General features: G+C 52.6%; 1 protein-coding gene across 1 annotated transcript; it reads right to left on the bottom strand.

The window, feature by feature from the left end:
• On the bottom strand, nt 1–25344 carry UFL1 (UFM1 specific ligase 1). Its single transcript, XM_029047216.2, has 19 exons — nt 25248–25344; nt 20739–20884; nt 18347–18375; nt 16945–17042; nt 16204–16318; nt 14370–14500; nt 11782–11840; nt 10014–10160; nt 9731–9906; nt 8678–8857; nt 7960–8080; nt 6516–6638; nt 5903–6023; nt 5244–5410; nt 4899–5029; nt 4531–4611; nt 3863–3948; nt 1709–1889; nt 1–737 (listed from the first exon to the last, which is right to left on the bottom strand). Exons 1-19 carry the CDS (start codon nt 25322–25324, stop codon nt 519–521), a joined length of 2388 nt encoding a protein of 795 aa, XP_028903049.1. The 5' UTR covers nt 25325–25344; the 3' UTR covers nt 1–518.
• Nucleotides 25345–25616: the final 272 nt, after the last annotated feature.

The raw sequence follows: 25616 nt of genomic DNA, 5'->3' as shown, positions 1-25616 counted from the left end.
TGTGTTGGAAGGCATTTTTTATTATTCCCAAATAAAATGCACTGTTAACGGGCACGTGAAAATCTCATCTCTTACCCAAAATACATGTTTTTAAAAATTTTCGTATCAAAAACACGACACCCATTTTATGTTCTTATGATTAAGTTATAGGAAAATGCATATTTATGACAATTACAGCTGAGTTACTTTGCGGAGTTACTTTACCGGGAACAAAAAACAAAAAGGGCTAGCCAGCCATTAACTGAAGAGAATATGATAAACTCCTGGATTCCGAATTGTTTTTTTAAAAAGAAAAAGGAAGCCGGAAAAGAAACCGAGGCCCAGAAAACCCAAACACTGAATAAGGCCGAAGGTTTTAAATGCCAGAACCAAGAGTCGACGAATTCATTCTGACAAGAACTGGCTTTAAAATAACTGCATCTAAATGACCTTTTTTTTGGTTTCTTTTAAAGTCACTTTTATCTTCGTTCCTCTTCCCCCCTAGACTCGTTAGCAAAGTTCAAATTATATGAAACGCTTTACTCTTCTGTGACCGAAGACTTTCTTGGTTTGAGGACCAGGTCCTTGACAGCTCTCGAGGTTTCCTGGAGCTCCTTCCGAACGGCCCCGGAGGTGTCTTCCTGCTCTCTCTCCTCCTGGGAATTCGGCGGGGCGCCTTCCTGCCCGGCTTTCTTATTCTGACTGACCAACTGCTTCACCACGAGCCCGTGGAACTGGACCAAGAGAGAATGTTGATCCTGCAAAGGCGATGAGGGAAAGGGGTGTCAGCCAAAGGCCCGAAGCTTCACGGATGAAAGGAGAGAACTACGAGCACAACCATCTCGGGGAGTTCTGTGAACTAAAATCTGGAGGAAAATGCTAATCTGATGGGCAATTTAATAACACTGCAGTGACTGATCGGTAACAGAAGGCCAGCCTGATTACAAGGAGAAAAAACTGCCGTATCAATTCATTATCGCCTCTAAGTTTTTCCTCCAAGTCTGAATTCCCTTGCTTTTCATATACCTGTCACAGTTCCACTAGACTGTGAAAGCTCCTTCGATCAATGGTATTTACTGAGCACTTACTATGTGCAGAGCACTGTACTGAGCACAGAATAATACAGCTGGTAGACACATTCCCTGCCCACCAGAACAGAGAGGAAGAGACAGGCATTAAAATAAATTCCAGACGTATACATGAGTGCTGTGGGGCTGAGGAGGGGCTTGAAAGGCTCGTATCCAAGTGCTTAGATGACAAAGGAGGGGGGGAAAATGAGCGCTTAGTTGGGGAAGGCCTCTTGGAGAAGATCCGACTCTAATACGGCTTTGAAGGTGAGGAGGAGCGGTGGTCTGCCGTATACAAAGGGGAGAAAGTTTCAGGTCAGTGAGAGGACTTGGGCAAGGGGTCGGCAGTGAGAGAGACGAGACCCAGGTACAGTGAGTAAGTTGGTGTTAGATGAGTGAAGTGTGCGGTCAGGAAATCAGCGAGGTGAGGTAGGAAAGGGTGAGCTGATCGAGCCCTTTCACGTCGACGGTGGGAAAAGAGTTGCTGCTTGAACGGGCCCTTTAAGAAAAGAAAGGAGGTTCGCCGCATATCCAGTGTTATCATCAATGCATTTTGAGGTCTTTTGGGAGTTAAACAAATGAGAGGCCCCCGATTAAAACGCATGGCCACGACCCCAAAGAAACCACGCAGTAAAGTTCCAGGTCGACACAGAGCGACATACCTCCGGGATCTTATTGCTGAGGAAACTGACGATCTGGGGGACACATCTTCCCGGTGCATGAAGCATGCAGTGGGTGGAGAACTGAAACAGCAGGACCGATGTTAAGTGCAGAATAAGAGCGGGGTCTTCTGAAACTCTCAGCTGCTCGATTAAGACTTGTCTGTGTTGAAACAGCACCTGCCTAAGGAAGGCAAACGGAGAAAAAACAACCATCAAGAGGGACCATTTGAGATCCTCTCCCAAACCAACTCGGGAACGCCGGGCATCGGGCAGTGCCATTGTGGAGTTGTTTTCTAGGAGCTAAGAGACGGTTGCCCTCCTGGCTACTGGTCAATCAACCAATCAATGGTACCTAGTGAGTGCTCACTCTGTGCAGAGCATTGTACGAAGCCCTCGGGAGAGTACGACACGGCAGAGTTGGTAGACACGATCCCTGCCCGCAACGAGCTTCCAGTCTAGAGGGGTTACGTCTGTTCCTTCTACTCACTGGCAGGATTTCTACGCTGACTGGGGTTAAGCGATGCCCTAAGTCTTGATGGGAAACCAACCGGACCTTCTAGCAAAGAGGAAGTGAATCGATGACATCCCGGCTCTCTGGAAGACCGAGAACATCACGAAATGGCATCCTTATCCCTCGCACGCACACTTTTATCCCTCTGAAACCAGTCGGCTAAGGATCTACAGAGGGACCGTGTCCAATTGCCAACTGTGTATTCTCTCCCGGCGCTTAGTGTAGTGCTTAGCACACACACCTCGTGGTTTGGATGGGCCAGCTGACGGCTCACCCCCCCGTGCCTCCGTCTCTCTAGGAACCCAGCATGGATCGCTCATCCAAAAATCTAGACAAAGCCCCGGGTTGGGATCAGAACAACCTGGGTTTCTAACCTCCCTCTCGGATTTGGGGGGAGGTCAGCTGAGCTCACTGACCCCACGCTTGCGATCCCGCTACCTTAAGCATCCTCTCGGGCACTTCCTCGTAGGTTTTAACGGGCTCGAAAAATTCAACCCTATGCACTGCTCCACCTAACGATTTTTCCGTTTCATCGGGGTTTGCTCATCTCGGGGCTTGCTCATCTCGGGGTTTGATGTCATTCAGGGACCGGGATGAACGGAAGCAGGGCGGTCAACGAGAGAACGCTTGCTGGAGACAGTTGAAGGGAGGAAGCTCCCATGGGCGGGAGAAATGTCTCCTCTTCTCGATCGTGGACCATCTACGGGTGGTCCTGCAAATAGCGTCTCTGAGCTTCCCGGAGGACCTCGTCGGCCTCTTCTACAATTATAACTTCCCAGCTCCCGGAAGGGCCTTTCTGCGGTAATTCTCCTCCACCCGCCCTCCCACCGATAATGAACTGTGGTGATTCACTCTGACTCACTATTTCATCAAGCCCCCGAACCTCACCCGGAGTTAATCCGAACGGCCCATCGAAGTACGGGCTGCTCGCTTATGAATTCGATTCCGGGGGTGAAGCTTAACGCTTCGATTACCCGAGGCATAGCCTTGCATACGTACTTATCGGCCTAATACCTTTGGGCATTTGATATGCGCCCCAAACCCACAGCAAGTTATGTCCAAATCTTTAAATATTATAAATTATTTACTTTTTTTCACATCTGCCTCTCCCATTTTCTAAACTCGGGGTGGACAGGGAACTTCCCTGCCAACTCTGTTGCACTGTACTCTCCCAAGCTCCTAGAATAGTGCTTTGCACATAGTGGGTGCTCAACAAATATCATTATTGGTGATGGTGACGGTGGGCAGGAGGATCACTTTGAGATGGTTCAGTGTGGGAAATATCAGTGGGGATAGCAATAAATATTACTGTTGACGGTGACGACGATGATGATGGTAGGCAAGGGGATCACTTTGAGATAATCCAGTCTGGGGAATATCGGCCCTGAGAGTATTTTCTGGAGGGGGCTTTATCTGGGAAATTAGTTTCTCCTCCAGAAATAAATGCAACCTAAGTTTACTGGCTCTCAGGATATTTCAGGGAGATTTAATAAAGACCGAGATCAGCTATCTACAATTTTCTGCCTACTCAAATGTATGAGGGACGGAAGAGAAATGGGATTTTTTTTATGGTATTTGCTAATCGGGTAGGGGGTAACTAAAAAAAAAATCTCATCATTTAACATTCCCGGTAACCAGATTACCTTTCCTTCTTTTTGTCTCCCTTTTTCACCATAATGTCACAAGCATCTGCCGCGGAATCCAGACAAGAGAGGAAGTCTTCCAAGCTCTATGGAGACAATACAGTACCAAGGTTCACTTCCTGCCCTTTTAAACCATTTCAAGGTATGATACTAGTGGCTGGTTACAGGTGACTGTTTAAATGAGCAAGCTTACTCAGTGTGGGCCGGGAATGTGTCTGCTTATTGTTATACTGTACTCTCCCAAGCGCTTAGTACAGTGCTTTGCCCCCAGTAGGCGCTCAGTAAGTACGACGGAGTGAACGAATGTAGGAAGGAAGCTTGCGGAGAGGGGGCCTCAAAGACGACTACTCAGTCACCACCAGTCTCCAAAAATCAGAGGGGAAGCAGGTTTTTTTCCTTGTGATTGGGACTCTCCCCTTTAATAACATCTTTGAAACGTGAACGTGAAGTTCCCCGCTGACCAGTGAGGTCACTTGGTCTGTATGGAGGAAAGATTGAGATCTGGGAAGCAGGAGACTCGAACTCTAGGTCAGGCTTGGCCTCTGACCCGCTGGGTGACCTGAGGTGAGTCGCTGAATTTCTCTGGGTCCGTCTCCTCCTGTACCGTTGAGAAGACGACAGCTACCTCCCAGATGTCCCTATGTGAATCTCCCATTTTCCTCATTTACCTTTTCATTGAGAGAATTATGGAGCTTTGTCAGAGGGCCTTTGATTTCTTCCGGTAATTTGCCCAAAATCTTTTTTCTCACCTATGAGGAAAAACACAACAGACATGTTTCCGCCTTCCTTATTTGTAGTCTATCCCCCCGCCCTCCGGCATAATTTAATACCCAGGTGGGCCCAGTCACCCCAATTTGTTCGTTTTTTCAATTCTGAACAGAACGTGCGGTTTCACCAGCTCTCCGGACGCGTGACGAGATACCCTCTTACGTTTACTTTCCAACCTCTTGTTTCTTTTGTATCATCCGGTCTCCGGCATGAGGAAGAAACCAAGCGGGCTCTTTGGGTTTACAAAAGATGGGAGGGGGCAACATACCTCACTGGTGATGGCGGAGGTGTCTTCCACTGCCATCATTAAATCGGCAGCTAAGAAATTGAAAATCAGGTTGGTGATATCTGTACACACCGTTTTCAGCAAGTGTTTGGAAAGGCTGGTTTGAGTGTCATCTGTAAAACAAATCATTTTGTGTACAGGGCATATTCTGGAAAAATGAGGGGAATTCAGTATACATACATACATAGATACCATTCAGTCGTATTTATTGAGCCCTGACTTGGGCAGATCACTGTTCTGAGCACTTGGGAGAGTGCAATATAACGACAGACACATTCCCTGCCCGGAAAGAGCTAACTACGTATAAAGTATATAAATGTAAAGTACCCGTAAAGTGCTTTATTCCTTTTTCAAATAATCTAATATTGTTGTAGAGGTTTGAAACCTCTTCTTGCAGGTCTTTGATAGTCCGTTTTCTACTGGCTCCAGTAGCAGAAGAAGTTGAAGACAGAAATACTGATCTCACCACTTCCAGGTAGTTCTTATTTAAGGGTCTGAGAACAGAAATCATTTAGAGTCAAGTTATGCGTGATTCTGTTTTCCTGGACAAATAAGTTGGGGGATCTTAGCGTTCGAAAGGTTCGCTCAAAATCGGAAATCAAGTTGATTTAATTCATTAGTCTATCCAGATCATTTGGGGGGGGGGGAGGAGAAACATTACAATAGAACAATTCTTTAGAGAAAAGGAGGTCGGAGAGGGAGACGTTAAATTCTTTTTATGGTATTAGTTAAGAGCTTACTGGGTGTCAACAGGTATTTCACCGCCCCCCCCCCCCCCCGCCATTTTCTTGATGCGGAAACTGAAGTACCCAGAAGTGAAATGACTTGCCCAGGGTCACAGAGCAGACGCAGTGGCGGAACCAAGATTAGAAGCCGGGTCCTCTGACTCCCAGGCCCGAGATCTTCCCGCTGGGCCCCGCTTGCTTCCATTTCGGTCACGGTGAATCTAACCCTCACCTTTGGGAAGAAGAGCCGAGTCTACTTGCCTCAGTAAGTGTTCGGCGAGCTCTGTGACGAGCTCCGCGGGGCAGTCCTCTATGTGGCGCCCCAAAACGTCCTCGATCTCTTCCACGGACATGAACGTTGTTTCCGGCTGCTTGTTCCTTCCTGTAACGGTCGGTAGAGAGAACTCACGACCACCTACGAAACTCATCAGTCTCCTTCCTAGCGACACCGATGCACAAAATAATGCTAAGAGCTGACAACCACCCAAGAAGCGGTCAGAGAATGCACACCAAAAAAGCGTACTCGCTTCAGGCGATCTTCTATACGCTTTTTTTGTGGTATTTGTTAAACGCTTACTATGTGCCGGACACCTAATTAGGGGCCGAGATAGATCCATAATAATCAGGTTGGACACGGTCTTTGTCCCACATGGGGCTCACGGTCTTAATCCCCGTTTTCCAGATGAGGGAACTGAGGCCCAGAGAAGCGAAGAGACTTGCCCAAGATCCACCAAGCAGACTCCCAGGCCCGTGCTCTCTCCACTAGGCCACACTATGTCTCTTAAAACCCCAAGCTGGGTATAATATACCGGGAAAATAGCGGTCTGGCTATCGACGGTAAGAGACAGAGCTAGGCAAAAGTAAAGCCACAAACCCGTGTAAATTGACTGCGACTCCTCATCGTTATCCTCGTCTTTTCTTCCTTTCTTCTTGTTTTTCTTGACCTTGAACTCTCTGGCATTTCCACCACCACCTCCTCTGACACTCCCACTTCCCTCTGAAGGAAACGTAAGGATTCAGAACGTAAACCACACCACGCACGGTCTGTTCTGCCTCTCCCCCCGGCCCCTATTTTTTTTTTTAAAAAAGTCATCAGATGGCTGAGTGGATGGCAGACGAAAACCAACAGGTAGAAACCAACTCGAAAGTCAACGGTCAAAAAGGTGTTTTCTTTGTTAGACCGCTCTGGAATTTTTGATTGAACAGGAGACCCAAAAGAAAGCGTTTGTTCAAAATTTCATCACGTTAATTGAGACGGTAATATTGGGAATGGTTCTATCCGCGCGATTTTTGCCGCAGTTTCGGCGATAAAGCCAACTGCTTCGAAGCCATATATTTCAATAGCGAATCTCCCAAATACTAGGCCAAATGACTGCTGCCCACCTTATCTGCTAAACTATGTTTTGACAGAGGCATTCCACTGAAAGAACAAAACAAACGCCACTGAGAAACTCCCACTGAAAGCTGTACCAAGAAGCACCGTGGCAACCTTCTCATCAAACCCCTCTGCTTCCCAGACCGGAACCCACTGCCAGATCTGGGTTCAAGAGTAACTTCGGCTTTCTCCTTAATACTCGGATTTTTTAAATCGTCCAAAATGCCCTGATTACGTAAAGCTTGAGGATCCACGCTCTCTAAATTTGAAACCGGAGCCTCTCAATTTTCACCATGCCTATTTCTGCCCAAGTTCTACTCCTCTTCTCCCGGTGCCGGGCCAAGGCAGTCAAAGGAGTGGGTTGATAACCAGGTTATTCCTAGGGAAGAGGTTTATGCCTTTCACCTTACTCGACTTTCTTTTGATTTAAACCACTGGCTCATAAAAGAGCAGCCCTCAGTGAATGCAAAAAGCCGAAAGCCTCCCTTTATTTTGACCTCACTGCCCTTCGTGGGATCAGCCTTTAATACGAGAGCAGAAGGAGCAAACAGGCCGGCGAAGAGTCCTTTGCCATTTCCGAGGTGGTAACTCTCAGCCTTGAGTCATTTTTCTGGAGGAGGAGGAAGGGGCTCCAGAGCGGCCGTCAGTTGGACGGGCCGGCCCCGCTCCTCACCTGCGGTGGACAGAGACTCGGAGTTGAGGGGACGGGTGGGTACAAAAACAAAAAAAAAGCATCCGCTCCAAAATCATTCAGGGACATCTACGCTGGCGGTTAATTTTTTTTAATCGGCTGCTTTTCCGGGGGGGGGGTCCGGGCTTATCTTCACTCCCAAGAGTGACCGACGCCTGCCCGCCCACAAAGACACAAACAAGAACCCCCTCACCGTCCCCCCCCCCCCAACTCTGAGGCTCCCCAAACAGTCCGCCCATTTTAAAATGCTACCTGTTGCTTTCCTCCTCCGCTCATCCTTCTTGTCCTTTTTATTGCCGGTGCTACCCTCCATGCTGGGCCCGTGCTTCAGATCTTCTTCGGTGACTAGATGAACGGGACTGCTCTTCATTTCCTAGAACGAAACGGCCTCGGGTTCGACACAGGGACGTCAACGACTGCCTCGTTACAATTCGGCAGACAAAACTGTCGCCGCGCGACTTTCCTGAAGCAGTTGCCTAGAGTCAAAATGAAAATGATTCTTCCAAAACGGGTCCTGGGTCTTCTACACCACCCCTGTCCGGAGGAGAAGCAGGCACCGAAGAATGGCTCAACTGCGGCCTTAAACGATCGATCCATCGGTGGCATTTCTTGAGCGCTTGCTATTTCTTGAGCGCTTACCACGTGAGGAGCCCTGTCCTGAAATGTGGAAAGTTCGGTTCCCCAGCCGACGACCCTGAATGTTAAGATGGCAGTCGATGGGTTTGGTTTTCTAGAATCGTTTTTGAGGGGAAAATTTGAATTCTGAAAACACGTGCTGCCAAGATCTTAGGGCGTAAGCGCTTAACAAATACCACAGTTATTATTACTCTTAAGAAGACTACAAAACTCACGCTCTCTGGTACAAAGGAGGAGATTTCCCAACTCCTTCAAAACGCAAAAAGCGTCACTTTTCAGATCCGGTAAATTGTTGCGCCGTTGCTGGCTAAGAGACCAAACTGGCGTGCTTTACCTTTTCAGCTTTCTGGTGCATCAGTTCGTCGAACAATCCCAAGCAGCTGCTTAGAAACTTTTCACTGACCACGATCGTGTCGCTGAAGATCAGTCCCGAAGGGTGTCTGTTGAAGCTTCTCATCACTTGCTGGAGCAACATCCCGACGTCCTCCTCGGATAGAGAACTGGGCAGCAGAGGCTACAATTACAACCGCGAGCCTCGTTACGGGATCGCGTGGGAAAAGGTGACACTCGAGTGTTTCCGTGTGACCGTGTGCTGGTGAGAAAATCAACTGGGCCGATGCGTTGAGAGCGCTGAGCCGACCTCACCTTGCTACTCTCCTATCACAGCCCGGCCCACCCACGTCACTCCTCTCAAGCCAACCTTCTCACTCTGCCTTCATCTCGTCTATCTCGCCGCTGCTGACCTCTCGCCCACGTCCCGCCTGTGGCCTGGAACGCCTTCCTTCCTCACATCCAACCGACGATGACTCTCCGCTCATTCAATGCCTCCAAGAGGCCTTCCCTGAGTGACTCGCTCCCTTTATCCATCCCCCCTCCCAGCCCCACTCCACTTATGTCCAGATCGGTAATGTAATCGCGGGTTCGAATCCCGGCTCTGCCACTTGTCAGCCGTGGGGCTGTGGGTAAGTCACTTCACTTCTCCGTGCCTCAGTTACCTCATCTGTAAAATGAGGGTTAACTGTGAGCCTCACGTGGGATAACCCGATTACCCTGTACCTAACCCAGCGCTTAGAAGAGTGCTCTGCACATAGTAAGCGCTTAACAAATACCAACATTATTAATGTATTTATATTAATGCCCGTCTCCCCCTTTAGACTGTGGGCTCGTTGTGGGAAGGGAACGTCTCTGTTTATTCTTTGGCCCCAAGCCGTTAGAACAGTGCTCCGCACACAGTAGGCGCTCAATAAATACGACCCGACGAATGAACGTGCCTACCTTGGGACTGGTGGATTCAAGCGGATGGTCGAAAAAGCGTTCTCAAACGCCTCAGGAACGGGGGAGGATTGTCACGGTGGGTTGGTACGGCCCGCGAGGGATGACAGCTTACCGCGATATCCACCCAGGTTCCAGAGCTGATGGCCTCTTCCACGGAAGCTTCCACCTGGTCCACGAGGCCCTGCCCGACACAGGCTGCCTTCAGAAACAGGAGTTTCGCGGCCTTGAACCTTTTCTTTATGTAGTTCGCCGAGTCTGGGATGCCCAGCCTGGACAGGGCATCAAATTCTAGGAAGTCGGCACAAAAAGAACCCATCACCTCTGACTCCCCAGCCCGGGTTCTTTCCACTGAGCCACGCCGCTTCATCCCATTTGAGAAAGAAAAAAGGGGTTACCTAAGTAGCCGTTCTGCTTGAAAAAGGAGTCCACCCAGTTGCTCTGTGTTTTGGAATAGATGTCGGGCACGAACACGGCCTTGTCCCTCCGCCCTCCGACCACCGCGCCTTTCAGGCGGCCGCTGGTCACCAGCTCTTCCAGCACGGCTGCGGAAGGACATCCCGGGAGACCGTCAGAGAAGGCACAACGAAAACGGGCGCCCAATCCCGCGATTCCTTCCTCTCCTTTTCATCCGGGCCTCGTCCCCTTCCAAGGTCTCCCGCTGCACGAGGGAACCGACACGCCGACGGCCTTGCAATTTTAAACCGCCCAAGGCTCCCGGAAAGGGCAACCTCCTCGACTGGGGAAACCGACATACCGCCACGCACTGTTGCCGGCTGCTCCACCGGCAATAATTAAGTGTGGGGTTCGTTAAGCTCTTACTGTGTGCTAGGCACTGTACCGAGCGCCGGGGTGGATACAAGCAACTCGGCTTGGACACGGTCCCCGCCCCACAGAGGCCTCACGGACCTCATCCCCCTTTTACGGATGAGGTAACTGAGGCTCAGAGAAGTGAAGTGACTGGTCCGGCTGGACGAGGGCGGAGCGGGATTAGAACCCAGGTCCTTCTGACGCTCAGGCCCGGGCTCTATCTGACGCCGCTGGCCTACTACCGTTAACCTTTCCACCAGCCAGAGTCCGTGCCATCGGCCCGGGGTCAATAATAATCATACTACTTGTGCCGCTCGTTCAGCGTTTGCTTTGTACCAAGAACGGCATCACGAGGTCGACGCTGGATAACCGGGACGGACACAGTTCCCGTCCCGCGTGGGCTTCACAGCTGAACGAGGAGGGAGGACGGGTATCGGATCCCCACTGGACAGACGAGGAAGGTGAGGCCCGGAGAGGTGACTTGCCCAAGGTCACCCGGCAGGCAAGAGGATTAGAACCCAGCTCCCCCGACTCCTAGACCCACGCTCCTCCCACCGGCCCGCGATGGTTTCCGAATCCAGGACGAGCCCAGGGTCCCCGAGCACCCAACTGAAAGGGAACATCGAGAGGTGGTCCTCCCACCTGCCGCCTCTCGGCGGGCCACCCCAAGTCCTTTCGGGCACGGGCGGGCGGCCCACGGTCACCCCAAAAGTCCCGAGGCGTAGCAGGGTTGCGGACCCTGACCGCTTTACCACGATGCACTCTTGTAGGGGCGGGGAATCGTGTAGGCACGCGCCCTTCCTAGCGCGCGGGTGGGCAGAGAGGGGCACGGTGGAAGCCGGGACCCACCCTCCACCAAGCCCTCATTTTCCTGACGCCTTAGATCCCGGAGGACGGCAGGAGGCGGCGGCGGCCTCCGGCCTCACAGCCTGCCTTGCCCCGGGCATCCACAAGTCCCCGCCCGGCTCTACCCTGCCAACAGCCCGGCCTGACGGAAAGGGCCCGGGCTCGGGAGTCGGAGGACCTGGGTTCCCCTCCCGGCTCGGCCACTTGTCTGCTGTGTGACCTCGGGCGAGTCGCTTCGCTTCTCTGGGCCTCGGCGACCTCGTCTGTAAAATGGGGATGAAGACGACGAATACCGCGTGGGACACGGGTGGACCGTGTCCAACCTGAGTAGCTTCTATCTACCCCAGAGCTTAGCACAGTTTCTGGCACATAGGCTGCACTTAAATACCATTTAAAAAAAAAAAAAAAAAAAAGGCATACGCCCCAACTTCAGATGATCAAAACCAAGCACTGCGCCGATCTTTGGATCAACTGATTATCTAACTGTAGCCCGACGGGAATCCGACTCACAGTACAGCAAATGCTCCTGGAATCCATAGCGGGTAATCAGAGGATTTATCGGCGTAGGCCTTTAAGAAGGGGGGAAGAAAAGAGAGAGAGACATGAAAACCAAGACCCTCTAAAATGTTTGAAGAACGTATTCTAATGGCTCCGAGTACTGGAATCTTTCTTTACCTAATCAAATGATTAAACACCCGCAAACGCAAAAAATACGATGAACCGTTTCCAAATGTTGCCAGGCTCTGTTTCATGAATGACACCGAACTCCAAAACACCGGCAGAGAACATTTCTGAGTCTGTTTTCGGATCGGCACCTCTCCCTCCCCCCGCCTCGACACCAAAGGAGTTCCGAGTTTATTTACCGGAGCCCTTAATCAATTGAACAGTGGCACTCGTTAAGCAGCGACGATGACGACGATGGCATTTGTTAAGCGCTCACTACGTGTCAAGCCTCTCCTGCAAATCGACGCCTTGTCGTGGTGACGAGAGTTTACCGACGCCGATGAAGCTTAGAGCTGTGCCTCGCAGGGCCCCCCAGAAGAGTCAGAGTCGACTGACCCGTGCTGGGCAGCAGCGGCACGGGAAGAGGGTCAGAGGCGGATGATCGAGGGATCGAAACGCCGACCAGGGACAACGGCAGACACTCGAGCTCTCACCGCGACAGAGCGACGGTACGCCGCTTCCGGACCTTCACCGAGAAAACTCCGTGGATACACGGCCCGGAACGACCTCGTGACAGAAGGTGCGACGTTCTGACGGGGGGGTGTCCACGGAGTCGACGGCATTTGAAGGCGTGGCATGGACTGTTCTAAGCACTGGGGTGGACGCGAGGCTTGGACACGGTCCCCGGCCCTCAAGGGGCTCACGGACTTAATCCCCATTTCACAGAGGAGGTGACTGGGGCCCAGAGAAGTCACCGGCCCAGAGTCACGCAGCGGACAGGGACCGGGATTAGAATTCTAAGCTCTGGGCCACGCTGCTTCTCTATCAATTGCGTGCTGTGCGCGGAGCACTGAACTAAGCACTGGGAGAGGACGCCGGAGAAGCGGCGTGGCTCGGTGGCGAGAGCCCGGGCTTGGGAGTCAGAGGACGTGGGTTCGAATCCCGGCGCTGCCACTTGTCTGCGTTGCAGCAGGAGGTTTCGAGGTGAGTTAGGAGGGGGCAAGGGGATTCAGGGCTCTAAAGGTGTTGGTAAAGAGTTTCTGTTTGCTGAGGAGGTGGATGGGCAACCACTGGAGGGTCTTGAGGACTGAACGCTTTTGTAGAAAAATGAGCCAGGCAGCAGAGTGAAGCATGGACTGGAGCGGGGAGAGACAGGAGGCAGGGAGGTCAGCAAGGAGGCTGACAGGGTAAGCGAGGCGGGAGAGGGTAAGTGCTTGGAATAATGTGGTCACGGTTTAGATGGAGAGGAGAGGGCGGATTTTATTCATTCATTCATTCAATAGTATTTATTGAGCGCTTACTATGTGCAGAGCGCTGTACTAAGCGCTTGGAGTGAACAAGTCGGCAACAGATAGAGACGGTCCCTGCCGTCTGACGGGCTGACGTGCTGATCGGGGGAGACGGACGGACGAGGACGATGACAATACATTGTAAAGGTTGAACCGACAGGATCGAGTGATAGGTCGAATGCGTGGGTTGAATGAGAGAGACGAGTCAGGGATACCACAAAGGGGATGGGCTTGGGAGACAGGAAGGATAGTGGTGCTGTCCACAGTGATGGGAAAGTCAGGAGGAGGACAGGGTTTCGGTGGGATGACAAGGCGTTCGGTTTGGGTCATAATAATGTAATAATGTTGGTATCTGTTAAGCGCTTACTATGTGCAGAGCACTGTTTTAAGCGCTGGGGTGGATACAGGGTAATCAGGTCGTCCCACGTGAGGCTCACAGTCAATCCCCATTTTACGGATGAGGGAACTGAGGCACAGAGAAGAAGCCTGAGGCGACAGGACACCCGAGCAGAGGCGTCTCGAAGGCAGGAGGAGACGTGAAACCGCAGAAAGGGAGAGAGATCAGGGCTCGAGACGTAGATTTGGGAATCGTCCGCACAGGGATGGCAGTCGAAGCCGTGGGAGCGAATGACTTTTCCAAGGGAAGTGGGTGCAGACGAAGAACGGGGGGGACCCACCACTGAACTTTGAGGGACCCCCACAGTCAGAGGATGGAGGAGCCCACGAAAGAAACTGAGGATGAACTGCCAGAGAGCGAGGAAGGGAACCGGGAGGGGACAGCGTCAGTGGAGCCGAGGTTGGATAAGGTTTCCGGGAGAAAATCTTTCCAGGAGAAGGGGGTGACGGACGGCGTGGAAGGTGAAACTGAGAGGTGAGGGGGATTGGGATGTAGAGGATGGAGTAGAGACTCCTAGGCCCCGCTCTTTCCACTAGGCCCCGCCGCTTCTCTAATGAACATTCTTCACGAACTCTCCAACTGAGCTCTAAATAACATTAGCCCAGGCTGCCTAAGAGCCTACGACCGAGTTGCGAACACAGGAAATCTGAAGAATCACACCCTTCCCGAGCCCGCTGTAAAAAGTAACTTCCGGGACCCAAGCGTTCGCCGCGTTAAGGCGTACGTTCCATAATCACCCCACGGCTCACCGGGTAACCGCGCTGAAGAGCCCACGAATCCGGGCCTTGTACCGAGCCACGAAAGCCTGGGTGAAAATCACCCCGCGATTGTCGAGGTCGATCTGTCCGTTGATGATTCTCCCTAGGCGCTGGGAGATGGCCTGGGGGCAAACAAGGAAGAGATTAAGAATTACGTGGGGGGGGCGGGGGAAGACTACTCTCTAGCACACCCAGTATCTATCGTGACAGTTAAACATCTCCACCGACAGGTCGCTTCCCCCCGGGTTCATCTGACCCCCGAGGGAGCCAAGGCGTAGACGGAGGCCTTGACGGCGTTCTCCTCAGAGATGCAGCGTGGCTTGGTGGAAAGAGCCAGGGCCTGGAGTCGGGGCACCTGGGTTCTAATCCCCGCTCTGACGCCTGCCCGCTGCGTGACCTTGGACGAGTCACTTTACTTCTCTGGGCTTCAGTAAAACGGGGATTCTTCCTCCTTCTTAGACTGGGAGCCCCAAGTGGGACCGTGTCTGATCTGATTTTAGTATTATCTATCCCGGCGCTTATTACGTGTTTGGCAGGCCGTAAAGCGCTCCACAAATGCCACTTCGATTACTGTTGTTACCGACAATTACTCTCTATCCACCAGGCCTTCCGAAGTCTTATTGAAGGCATATCTCTTCCAAATGGCCTTCCCTGACTAGGCCCTCCTTTTCCTCTTCTCCCACTCCCTTCTGCATCGCCCCGACTCGCTCCCTTTATTCATCTCCCCCTCCCAGCGCCAAAGCACTAATGTCCAGATCTGTCATTTATTCATTTATATTAATGTCTGTCTCCCTCTCTAGACTTTAAGCTCGTTTGGGGCGGGGAATGTGTTTTTTATTACCTTGTACTCTCCCAAGCACTCAGGACAAAGTAAGTGCTCGAAAAGAACGACTAAATGCATCTTTTTGCCGGGCTTCCGGGAGAACACATCTCTGCAGGCCGCCTAATGCGCAGGAGTGCTCGGCAGAAAGTCGAAACTCAAAACCGACGACTGATTTATTGGCCGATGATGCCTTTCACCTTGGGCTCGTCCCCCCTACCCAGAGTCCCAGGCATGCCGGAGAGTAACCCTTCCCTGCTTAGTTCTGACTCCTAGACCTGTGCTCTAGCCACGCTGCTTCTCTAAGTGCGCAGTCCAGTGTTCTGCACAAGGTAAGCGCGCAATCAATACCACCGATTGGGCTCCTCCATCTATCATCCTCGACGGGAGGCTCCGAGTGATCCAATGTTACCTCAAGGGACCTCCTGCCACGCTGGAGGAAGATGAGTGGCCTGAACTCCCCCGACCACTGAAGACGGGATCTGGTCATTCGTCAATAATGATCATAATGGTATTTGTTAAGCGCTTACTATGTGCCAAGCACCGTTCTAAGCACGGGGGGCGGGGGGAGAAATATAAGGTGATCAGGTTGTCCCACGTGGGGCTCGCAATATTCAGCCCCATTTTACAGATGAGGTAACCGAAGCACAGAGAAGTGAAGTGATTTGCCCCAAATCACACGGCTGACAAGTGGCGGAGCCGGGATGCGAACCCATGACCCCTGACTCCCAAGCCCGGGCTCTTTCCACTTAGCCACGCTGCTTCTCTAACCACTTCTCTAACGGTCAACCACTGAGCGTTCAGCTGGACAGTAAAAGGGTATTCTGTTCATGCATTCAATCGTGTTTATCGAGCACTAACCGTGCGCGGAGCACTGTCCTTGGGAGAGTACGATGTAACAAACCCCAAGACATACCGAGGGTGACAAACGCAAACCAAAGTAGGTCCTCCCACCACAATCCCCGGTTCTTGTACCAAAGCCGATCCACTCCCCCGGCCCCTTACCTCTGTCAGAAAGTTTCCGGGGAGATCGTAGGTTTTACAGAGCTCGGAGATGGTCACCTGGCCTGTTTCCTGCAACTTGTCATTGACCTCTTCTGCCAGTTGGTCCAGATAGGTCCTAAAAGGAAGTTGGCCCCAAAAAAGAGTATGCAGCTCTATACCGTATTTGCCCGGAATTGCGAAATTGCTACAAAAATCACGGAGACTCCTTTCCCTAACAGTAAGCGCAGGAGATGACCAGTTCCCATTCCACTTAAAGGTTATAAAGAGCGTGCTCCGGAAGCGTCGGGCTTTTCAACGTTTACTCTTTCCCCCATTTTTACATCCTCTGGAGAGTTTTACGGGGGGGGGGGGGGGGGGGGGTAGATAGTCCCCATTTCTTCCACGGTTACAGTGAAAAGAGGTTTGGTCACTGCTAGGATAGCGGGGCCAGAACTGTTTGAGAAAAATCAGGTTTCATCAGGCGACAATGCGTCGTACGCGTCGGTTGATTTCACTGAAGGGTCACAATCGATTTCCTCGGCAGATCAAGCGTCAACTAAGAATGCTCGCGTAAATGCCGTGTCGGTCATTTAATCGTCGGTTTGAACGGACTAAGTCTCACAACGTATAATTAGAGGGAGGAAGAAGGTTAGAGCAAATGAGAAAAATCAGTCTCACACCACCATACAGAATACAAACTAAAAGCCCATTATAAAAATCATGCCGCGTTACTTAAAACTAGCTCCTGAGTCCGATACTCACGCATCTATGAGTTGGCCCAATACCAGCTGAACGGTTTTTTCTGACTTAATGATGTCACCGATTCTGTTTTCAATGTGACTCAGGTCCACGTTAATTATCTGAAAGCACACCCACAGTGTTAAATTCACATCGTTTCTAAAGCTCCTCGACAACCCAGCCAGACGATCTCCTACAGGCTCCACCCGTGCCGTTTCAAGCCCTGTTTTCTTCAAAGAAACGAAGGAGAATATCCTCCGGGAGAGAGACGACAGAGTTCTTCGGGGGTACGCTCCGTCCGGGGTCTGAACGTTTTAACGCGTGCCTCTTAGAGAGGCTCGCCGCCTTTAAATGCGCCGCTATTTCATTCCGGCATTACGGCGTACTCCCCCAAAGGAAACACGCTCACCAGAGAACCTTAAATTAAAATGCCTCTGTAAACAGCTCAGCCACCCTGCACCACAAATGCTTTCCTTCGCTCTGAGGTCGGTGCCCAGCGGGCGCCACGGAAAGTAGGCTAGGAGAACGAAAGGGAGGAAGAAGACTCTTTCTTTAGATCCCCTTTACTGCATCATCTTTCTCCTGTACTGCACGTCACGCTGAAAACGACGCCCATCGTGTTTTGGTTGAGTCCACCTGGTCTGACTGAGCGATGGGCTCCGGGAGGGAGGTCCCCTGGGTTCCTTCCCCCTGATTAACTGGGCGATCCGTTTTTCATCTCTCCCCCTCGGGGTCTCCATCCACAGCACTGGAATGCAAATAAAAATCTGGGAGGGAACGGGAAACGTGATGACGGTCTGTTCTTCGGAGGGCAGACCCTCGAGAAATCGAAAGGGGAATCGGTAAGCTCGTTGTGGGCAGAGAACGTGTCCGTTAATTGTCACAGTGTACTCTCTTCGAGCGCTCTCAGTCCAGCGCTTCGCACACAGTAAGCGCTCCCTGAGTACGGCTTAGCATTTTATTAGACGGGGAACCATTTCGTTCCGAGTATATCTTGGCAGCTTAAGACTACCCCATGAATAGACGCCTCATCTCGACAGGCGTATTTCAATTTCCCTGCTTTTAGAGACGAACGCTCTGTCGTCGGGAAGCCCGGTAGCTGCAACAGCCTTGGAAAGCCCCGTCATTTATTGAGCGCCTATTTATGCAGAGCACTGTACTAGGCGGTTGACGATCTAAGGTAGAAATATCTTCACTGAACACAGGAGCGCAAAAATAATGCCAGTTTAAGTACTGACTCATCATTTAGGTCTAATAATAAAAACTGTTGGAACCCGTCAGAACTCGTATAGACTAAATACGTTTTATCTCAGTCTTACCGACAGTTTACTCGTACAATAAATGCAAACAAATTTAAATTCATACGACATACGTGCACACACACAGACGTATTTAATTCTCAATGCAGAATTTTCAAAAATCTTACCTGTTGTAGGTCAACAATGTTAACTCGACCTTTAAAGAAAATGCAGAAAAATTTAAACGTTACTTAAAAACATACCGGTGAGACCATTCTGAAACGTTTCAAAAAGTAGGAAACTTTCTTATTATTAATGCTGCTGTTTATGATAATATTGACAGTAAGTCGCTATGAGTTGGAAATGACTCGGCACTTGAGAATAATAAAAATAATAATGGCATTTATTGAGTGCTCACTATATGCCAAGCATTATAGCAAGTGCTGGGATAGATTCGAGGTCAGACGCAGACCCCGTCCAAGGCAGGATTCACGTTCTAAGTTTGAGAGCGACAGGAATTCGATCCCCCTTTTACAGATGAGGAAAGTGGGCGGAGACAAGTGACTTGCTTAGGGTCACACTGCAGGCAAAAGGCAAACCTGGGATTAGAACTCAGGTCCTCTGACTCCTAAGGCCCCTGACTCTTTCCACTAAGCCACGCTGTTTTTGCATAGACATCATTCACTGCTCAGGAAAAGGGTATACTAATAACAAGATCCTACTTTTCAGAGGAATATAAAACAGTGGAAGCTTGCTTTTCACGTCTCAATGATTTTCATAATGAAAGGAATTAGGCTCGTTCCCAAGGCCTACGTTGTGACATCTGCTCAAGGGAAGCGGCGAGGCCTGATGGAAAGAGCCTGGGAGTCAGAGGACAAGTCGCTTCACCTCCCTGTGCCTCAGTTTCTTCAGCTGGAAAATAGGGACTAGCTCCCCGTTCTCCTTCCCCTTTAGACTGTGAGCCCCATGCGGAACTGTATCCGATCTACATATATATATTTGTACCAACCCCAGTGCTCGGCACAGAGCAGGTGCTTAACAAATACTCTAGTCCCTCTAGACGGCAAGCTCGTTGTGGGCGGGGAATACGCCTGTTTACTGTTATACTGTATTCTCCCAAGGGCTCGGTACAGTGCTCCGCGCACAGTGAGCGCTCACCAAATAGGACCGAATGACTCAACGGCCGAATGAAATACCATTATCCTTATTGTTGCGGTCAACGAGCAGGAATCTGTTAGTTATTTTCATCCCCCTAATTACTCAGCAGCAGCTGCACAAAATTCTTCCAACTACTTGATTCTTTTACTCCTCTTGGGCAAATACTGAAGTCCCCCAGAAGGGCCCAGGAAAATGCAATAGCTGATGGGATACATCAAGCGGTGGTGTTGACTGAGCGCTTATATTCACATTCAATAGTATTTACTGAGCGCTTACTATGTGCAAACCACTGCACTAAGCGCTTGGAATGGACAAATCGGTAACAGATAGAGACGGTCCCTGCCCTTCGACGGGCGCACGGTCTCATCGGGGGAGACGGACGGACAAGAACAGTGGCGATAAATAGAATCGAGGGGATGAACATCTCATTAAAACAACAGCGAATAAAATCGCTGGTCACGTGCAGAACACTGTACAGAGGGCTTGGGAGAACACAACACAGTTAGCAGAAACGTTCCCTGCCCCTCATGAGCAGAGGAGCAGCGAGCCCTAGTAGAGGGAGCACCGACCTGGGAGGCAGAAAAACCTGGGTTCTAATCCCGACTCCACCACTAGTCTGCTGGGTGACCCTGAGCAAGTCATTTCACTTCTCTGGGCCTCAGTTCCCTCCTCTGTAATGATGAGGGCGATGATAATAGCGCTTGTTAAGCGCTTACTTTGCCTCAAGCCCCGTCCTAAGCGCTGGGGGAGACACAACTTAATCAGGTTGGACACAGTCCCTGCCCCATATGGGGCTCACAGCTTTAATCTCCATTTTACAGATGAGGGAACTGAGGCCCAGAAGTGAAGTGACTCGTCCAAAGCCACAGAGCGGAAAGGCGACGGGGGCGGGATCAGAATCCAGATCCTTCCGACGCCCAGGTCCGAGTTCCATCCACCAAACCATGCCACCTATGCCTATCTCCATCTGTAAAGCGGGGATAAAGACCGTGAGCCCCACGGGGGACAGTGACAGTGTCCAATGTGACTAGCGTCTGACTACCCCGGACTACCTGGAGAGGCAGCGTGGCTCAGTGGAAAGAGCACGGGCTTTGGAGTCAGAGGTCATGGGTTCGAATCCCAGCTCGGCCACTGGCCAGCTGTGTGACCGGGGGCAGGTCACTTCACTTCTCTGTGCCTCAGTTCCCTCATCTGTCAAATGGGGATGAAGACCGTGAGCCCCACGTGGGACAATCCGATTCCCCCGTGTCTACCCCAGCGCTTAGAACAGTGCCCTGCACATAGTAAGCGCTTAACAAATACTAATATTATCACCACCCCAGCGCTTCGCACGGTGCCTGGCACAAGGTAAGCGCATTCGGCGAAGACCATTAGGAGAAGAAAACCAAAACCCGCAGGAGGGGAGCTCCCGGGGAGACTCACCCCCACGCACGTGAAGCTCATCTCTCATCTCTCGGCTAATCTGAGCCGGTGTGACGTACTGCTTTCCGTCGAGGGTGTGAACCACTTCTAACTGCTTCTCGGCAACCAATTTAGCAACGATCTCAATGCAGTTCCGTTCGGACAGCCTGAAGGGGGGTGGGGGGGGGGGGGAAGAGGGAGAGCGCTCACACACTACGCCAATAAGATCTCAGCCCTGGCACCAATTTTCCTTTTTTTTTGCTTTACAACACACTCGCCCTCGTTACACAAAATACCAAGAGTCGGCGGCCCGATCCCGTCCTCCTGTAACGGTTTTTCACAGCTTCGGTTTCATCCTTTTCCCCCAACGTTGGCTGAATGGAGCAAACTGCAGGTTTTCGACAAAATGAGGGTTCAAGTCCGACTGCGGTGATGGGGTGGCTGTCCTCAAATCCCCTCTGCTTCCAAATCAGTCTTTATTCACTCGTTAGTATTTATTGAGCGCCTACTACGTGCAGAGCACCGGACTAAGCGCTCGGAATGTACAAATCGGTAACAGATAGGGACGGTCCCCGCCCTCTGACGGGCGCACGGTCTAATCGGGGGAGACGGACGGACAAGAACCATGGCACTAAATAGAATCGAGGGGAAGAACATCCCATTAAAACGATAGCAGATAAATATTTATCGAGCACGTACCGAGCGCGCAGCACTGTAACGAGCACTTGGGAAACACGCTATAAAAGAGTCGGGAGCCACATTCCCAGCCCACAGTGAGTTTACGGTCTAGTAAATTATAAGTCTGTCCTCCACCTGAGGATGAGACGGGAATTCAGGAGCAGAAATCCCGGTCTGTTAATATTAATAACAACTGGGCTACTTAGTAAGCGACTAACAAATGCCACGGTCATTAATACGTGTCAAGCACTGTTCTAAGCACCGGGGTGCATATGAGTTATGGGGCTCATAGCTTAAGCGGGAGGGAGTAGGATTTAATTCCCGTTTTTCAGTTGAGGAAACGGACCCCCAGAAGCGCAGTGACCCGCGCAAAGTCCCAAAACCGGCGAGCCGGGATTAGAACTCGGGTCCTCCGACTCCCGGGTCCTTTCCACTAGGCCACCCTGCTCCTTTAAGTCCATTTGATAAGCGCTTCCTACGAGCTAAAAAAAAACGCTGGGGGCCATACAGTACGATGAGATCGGATGCAGTTCCTGTCCCTCTCGCAGGTTGAGGGGGAGGGCCGACGGGAATTTCATCCCCTCCTTCACGGATGAGGAAACTGAGGCATCGCGAAGTGAAATGGCTCGACTGAGGTCGCCCGGGTCTCCCGATTCCTAGTCCTCTGCCTCTTCATCTCCCAGGGGATCCAAGCGGAGGTCGACAGAGAAGCGGCGTGGCTCAGTGGAACGAGCCCGGGCTCGGGAGTCAAGAGGTCATGGGTTCGAATCCCGGCTCTGCCACCTGTGTGACTGTGGGCAAGTCACGTGCCTCGGTTCCCTCATCTGTAAAATGGGGGTTAAGACTGGGAGCCTCCCGTGGGACAACCCGAGGACCCTGTATCTACCCCAGCGCTTAGAACAGTGCTCTGCACATAGTAAGCGCTTAACAAATACCAACATTATTATTTTTCCCCTGAAGCGCCTGCTTTGCCGGTCTGCCGCAAGTAAATCCGAAAAGAACTGCACGCAGGGGAGGGGGAGATGGCAATGCTCGGCAGAGGGTCCTTTCGACGGAACGATGACCAAGGAGCCCCCCTGTGCCGGCTGAGCCCGGGGCTCTGGCAGGTGATGAAGTGGACTCCACCTCACTACCGGGAGAGGAGGCCCTGAGATAACAATAATAATAATAATGGTATTTGTAAAGCGCTTCCTACGTGCCCGGCGCTGTACTAAGCGCCGGGGTGGATACGAGCAAATGGGGTTGGACCCACAAGGGGCTCACACAGGCTCAACCCCAAGTTACAGAGAGGGAAACTGAGGCCCAGAGACGTGAAGCGACTTGACCGGGTTCACCCACAGAGCGGGGGGGGGGGGGGGGGGTGGAGGGTGAGGAGGTGGAGATGGGCAGGACCCTTCTAGACTGTAAGCTCGTTGTGGGCAGGGAATGATTCTGCTGCACCGTCCCCTCCCGACCCCTTAGCACAGTGCTCCGCACACGGCCAGCGCTCAATAAATGCCACAGCGACGGATCCTCCGGGGGTTCGGGGGTGAGAAGCGGCACGGCCTGGCGGCTAGAGCCGAGGCCTGGGAGTCAGAGGGATCTGGGTTCTTCTCCCGGCTCCGCCACTTGTCTGCCGGGTGACCTTGGGCAAGTCACTTCGCTGCTCTGGGCCTCAGTTCCCTCATCTGTAAAATGAGGATTAAGACCGAGCACCACGTGGGACAACCTGGTTACCTTGCATCCCCCCGCCCCCGGCGCTTAGAACAGTGCTTGACGCTTTCATCCATTCATTCAATAGTATTTATTGAGCGCTTACTATGTGCAGAGCACCGGACTAAGCGCTTGGAATGAACGAGTCGGCAACAGATAGCGACGGTCCCTGCCGTCTGCCGGGCTCACGGTCTAATCGATAAGGAGGATAAGGAGGCTTCTGTGGAAACTTGAGGGTGTTAGACACATAGTAAGCACTTAGCAGATAATAACGACGTTGGTATTTGTTAAGCGCTTACTATGCGCAGAGCACTGTTCCAAGCGCTGGGGGAGATACAAGGTAACGATATTGTCCCACATGGGGCTCACGCTTTTTTATCCCCATTTTCAACAGATGAGGGAACTGAGGCCCAGAGAAGTGAAGTGACTCGCCCACAGTCACCCGGCTGACAAGTGGCGGAACCGGGATTCGAACCCACGACCTCGGACTCCCAAGCCCGGGCTCTTTCCACGGAGCCACGCCGCACCATTGATGTGACATTTATTATCCGGGGAGGAGATCGTGTAGGGAGGGGGGAGCCTGGGGGACGGTTCGGGTGAGAAGCAGCGTGGCTCCGTGGAAAGAGCCCGGGCTTTGGAGTCCGAGGTCATGGGTTCGAATCCCGGCTCGGCCACTTGTCAGCTGGGTGACCGTGGGCGAGTCACTTCACTTCTCTGGGCCTCAGCGACCTCATCTGTAAAATGGGGATTAAGACTGTGAGCCCCACGTGGGACGACCCGATTCCCCCGTGTCTACCCCAGCGCTTAGAACAGTGCTCTGCACAGAGTAAGCGCTTAACAGATACCAACATTATTATTATTATTCAGGGGTGAGAAGCAGCACGGTGGAGTGGACAGAGCTCGGGCCTGGGAGTCAGGAGGTCCCGGGTTCTAATCCCCCCTCCGCCACTTGTCCGCTGGATGCCTGCGGGCAAGTCGTTTCACTTCCCCGGGCCTCGGTTCCCCCCTCTGTCAAATGGGGATGGAGACCGTCGGCCCCACATGGGACAGGGACTGGATCCAGCCCCACTCGCTTGCATTCGCCCCAGCGCTTAGCACAGTGCTCGGCACATAGCAAGCGCCTCACCGATATTCCGATGATTATAATCATTAGTCGGGGAGGAGGGGATCGTGCAGGGAGGGGGAGCCGGGGGGACGGGCAGGGGGTTCAGGGGCGAGAGGCAGCACGGCCCAGTGACTGGAGCCTGGGCGTCAGGAGTTGGGCTCTGATTAGACTGATTAGAGTCAGGAGGTCCTGGGTTCTAATCCCACCTCCGCCACTTGTCTGCTCCATGACTTTGGGCAAGTCACCTGACTTCCTTGGGCCTCAGTTTCCTCTTCTGTCAGAGGGGGATGGAGACCGTCAGCCCCATAGGGGACAGGGGCGCTGGGTCCAGCCCCATTTGCTTGCATCCACCCCAGCGCTTAGCACACAGTAAGCGCTTCGCTCATACCTCGGTTATTATAATTATTGGGGGGGGGGGAGAAGAGGGGAGCGTGCAGGGAGGGGAGTTCAGGGGTGAGAAGCAGCACGGTGCAAGGGACAGAGCTCGGGGCTGGGAGTCGGGAGGTCCTGGGTTCGAATCCCCCTCCGCCACTTGTCCTCTGGATGACTTTGGGCAAGTCATTTCACTTCCCTGGGCCTCAGTTTGCTCCTCTGTCAAATGGGGACGGAGACCGCGAGTCCCATATGGGACAAAGACCGGGTGCAGCCCCCTGTGCTTGCATCCACCCCAGCGCTTAGCCCACAGTAAGCGCTTCGCTGATACCCCGATTATTATAATTATTAGGGGGGGAGGAGGGGAGCGTGCAGGGAGGGGAGTTCAGGGGTGAGAAGCAGCACGGTGCAAGGGATGGAACTCGGGGCTGGCAGGTCCTGGGTTCGAATCCCCCCTCCGCCACCTGTCCGCCGGGTGACTTTGGGCAAGTCATTTCACTTCCCTGGGCCTCAGTTTCCTCCTCTGTCAAATGGGGCTGGCGATGACGAGTCCCATCTGGGACAAGGACCGGCTGCAGCCCCGTGCGCTGGCATCGGCCGCAGCGCTTAGCACAAGGTAAGGGGGGAAACGGGGCGACCACGAGGGGGGTGGGGGGGGGGGGTCCGGAGGGAAGGACGGGCACCTCTGCGCGGCCTCGGCGAACTGCGCCCGCTGGAAGTCTGCGGCCAGGCGGCGGATCTCCTCCCAGGCCTCCGCCATGGCGGCCCCGCCGCCGCCGCCGCGCCCGCCTCTGACGTCACCACGACGCGACGGCCCCGACGCCCGCGCCCAGAAGACTCCGCGCCCTGCGCATGCGCCCCCCTCCGTCCAAGCCTCCCCCCTCCCTCCGTCCGGGGCGGGGCCGTCCCCGCGCATGCGCCGTCCTCCTCCTCCCGTCCAGGCCACGCCCCCTCCCTCTAGGTCCGCCCAGGCCGGGGGTGGGGGGAAGGGGCAGCTCCGCGCATGCGCCCTCCTCCTCCGGCCCCCGCCCCTCCGGGCCACGTCCCCTCCC

The sequence above is a fragment of the Ornithorhynchus anatinus genome, chromosome 19 (assembly GCF_004115215.2).
Source record: "Ornithorhynchus anatinus isolate Pmale09 chromosome 19, mOrnAna1.pri.v4, whole genome shotgun sequence".
Classification (NCBI taxonomy): Eukaryota; Metazoa; Chordata; class Mammalia; order Monotremata; family Ornithorhynchidae; genus Ornithorhynchus; species Ornithorhynchus anatinus.
Note: the sequence above shows the minus strand (reverse complement) of the source record. Positions and strands in the feature narration are given on the sequence as shown.

Bases quoted from the DNA above. Each gene is read 5' to 3' on its own strand.
- UFL1 (XM_029047216.2), bottom strand. From the start codon at position 25,324: ATGGCGGAGGCCTGGGAGGAGATCCGCCGCCTGGCCGCAGACTTCCAG. The intron at 14,501-16,203 runs GTAAGGGGCCGG...GTTTGCCCCCAG, and splicing joins CCGGAAACTTTCTGACAGAG to GCCATCTCCCAGCGCCTAGG. The intron at 6,024-6,515 runs GTTTGTGGCTTT...CGACCGTTACAG, and splicing joins GTCGCAGTCAATTTACACGG to GAAGGAACAAGCAGCCGGAA.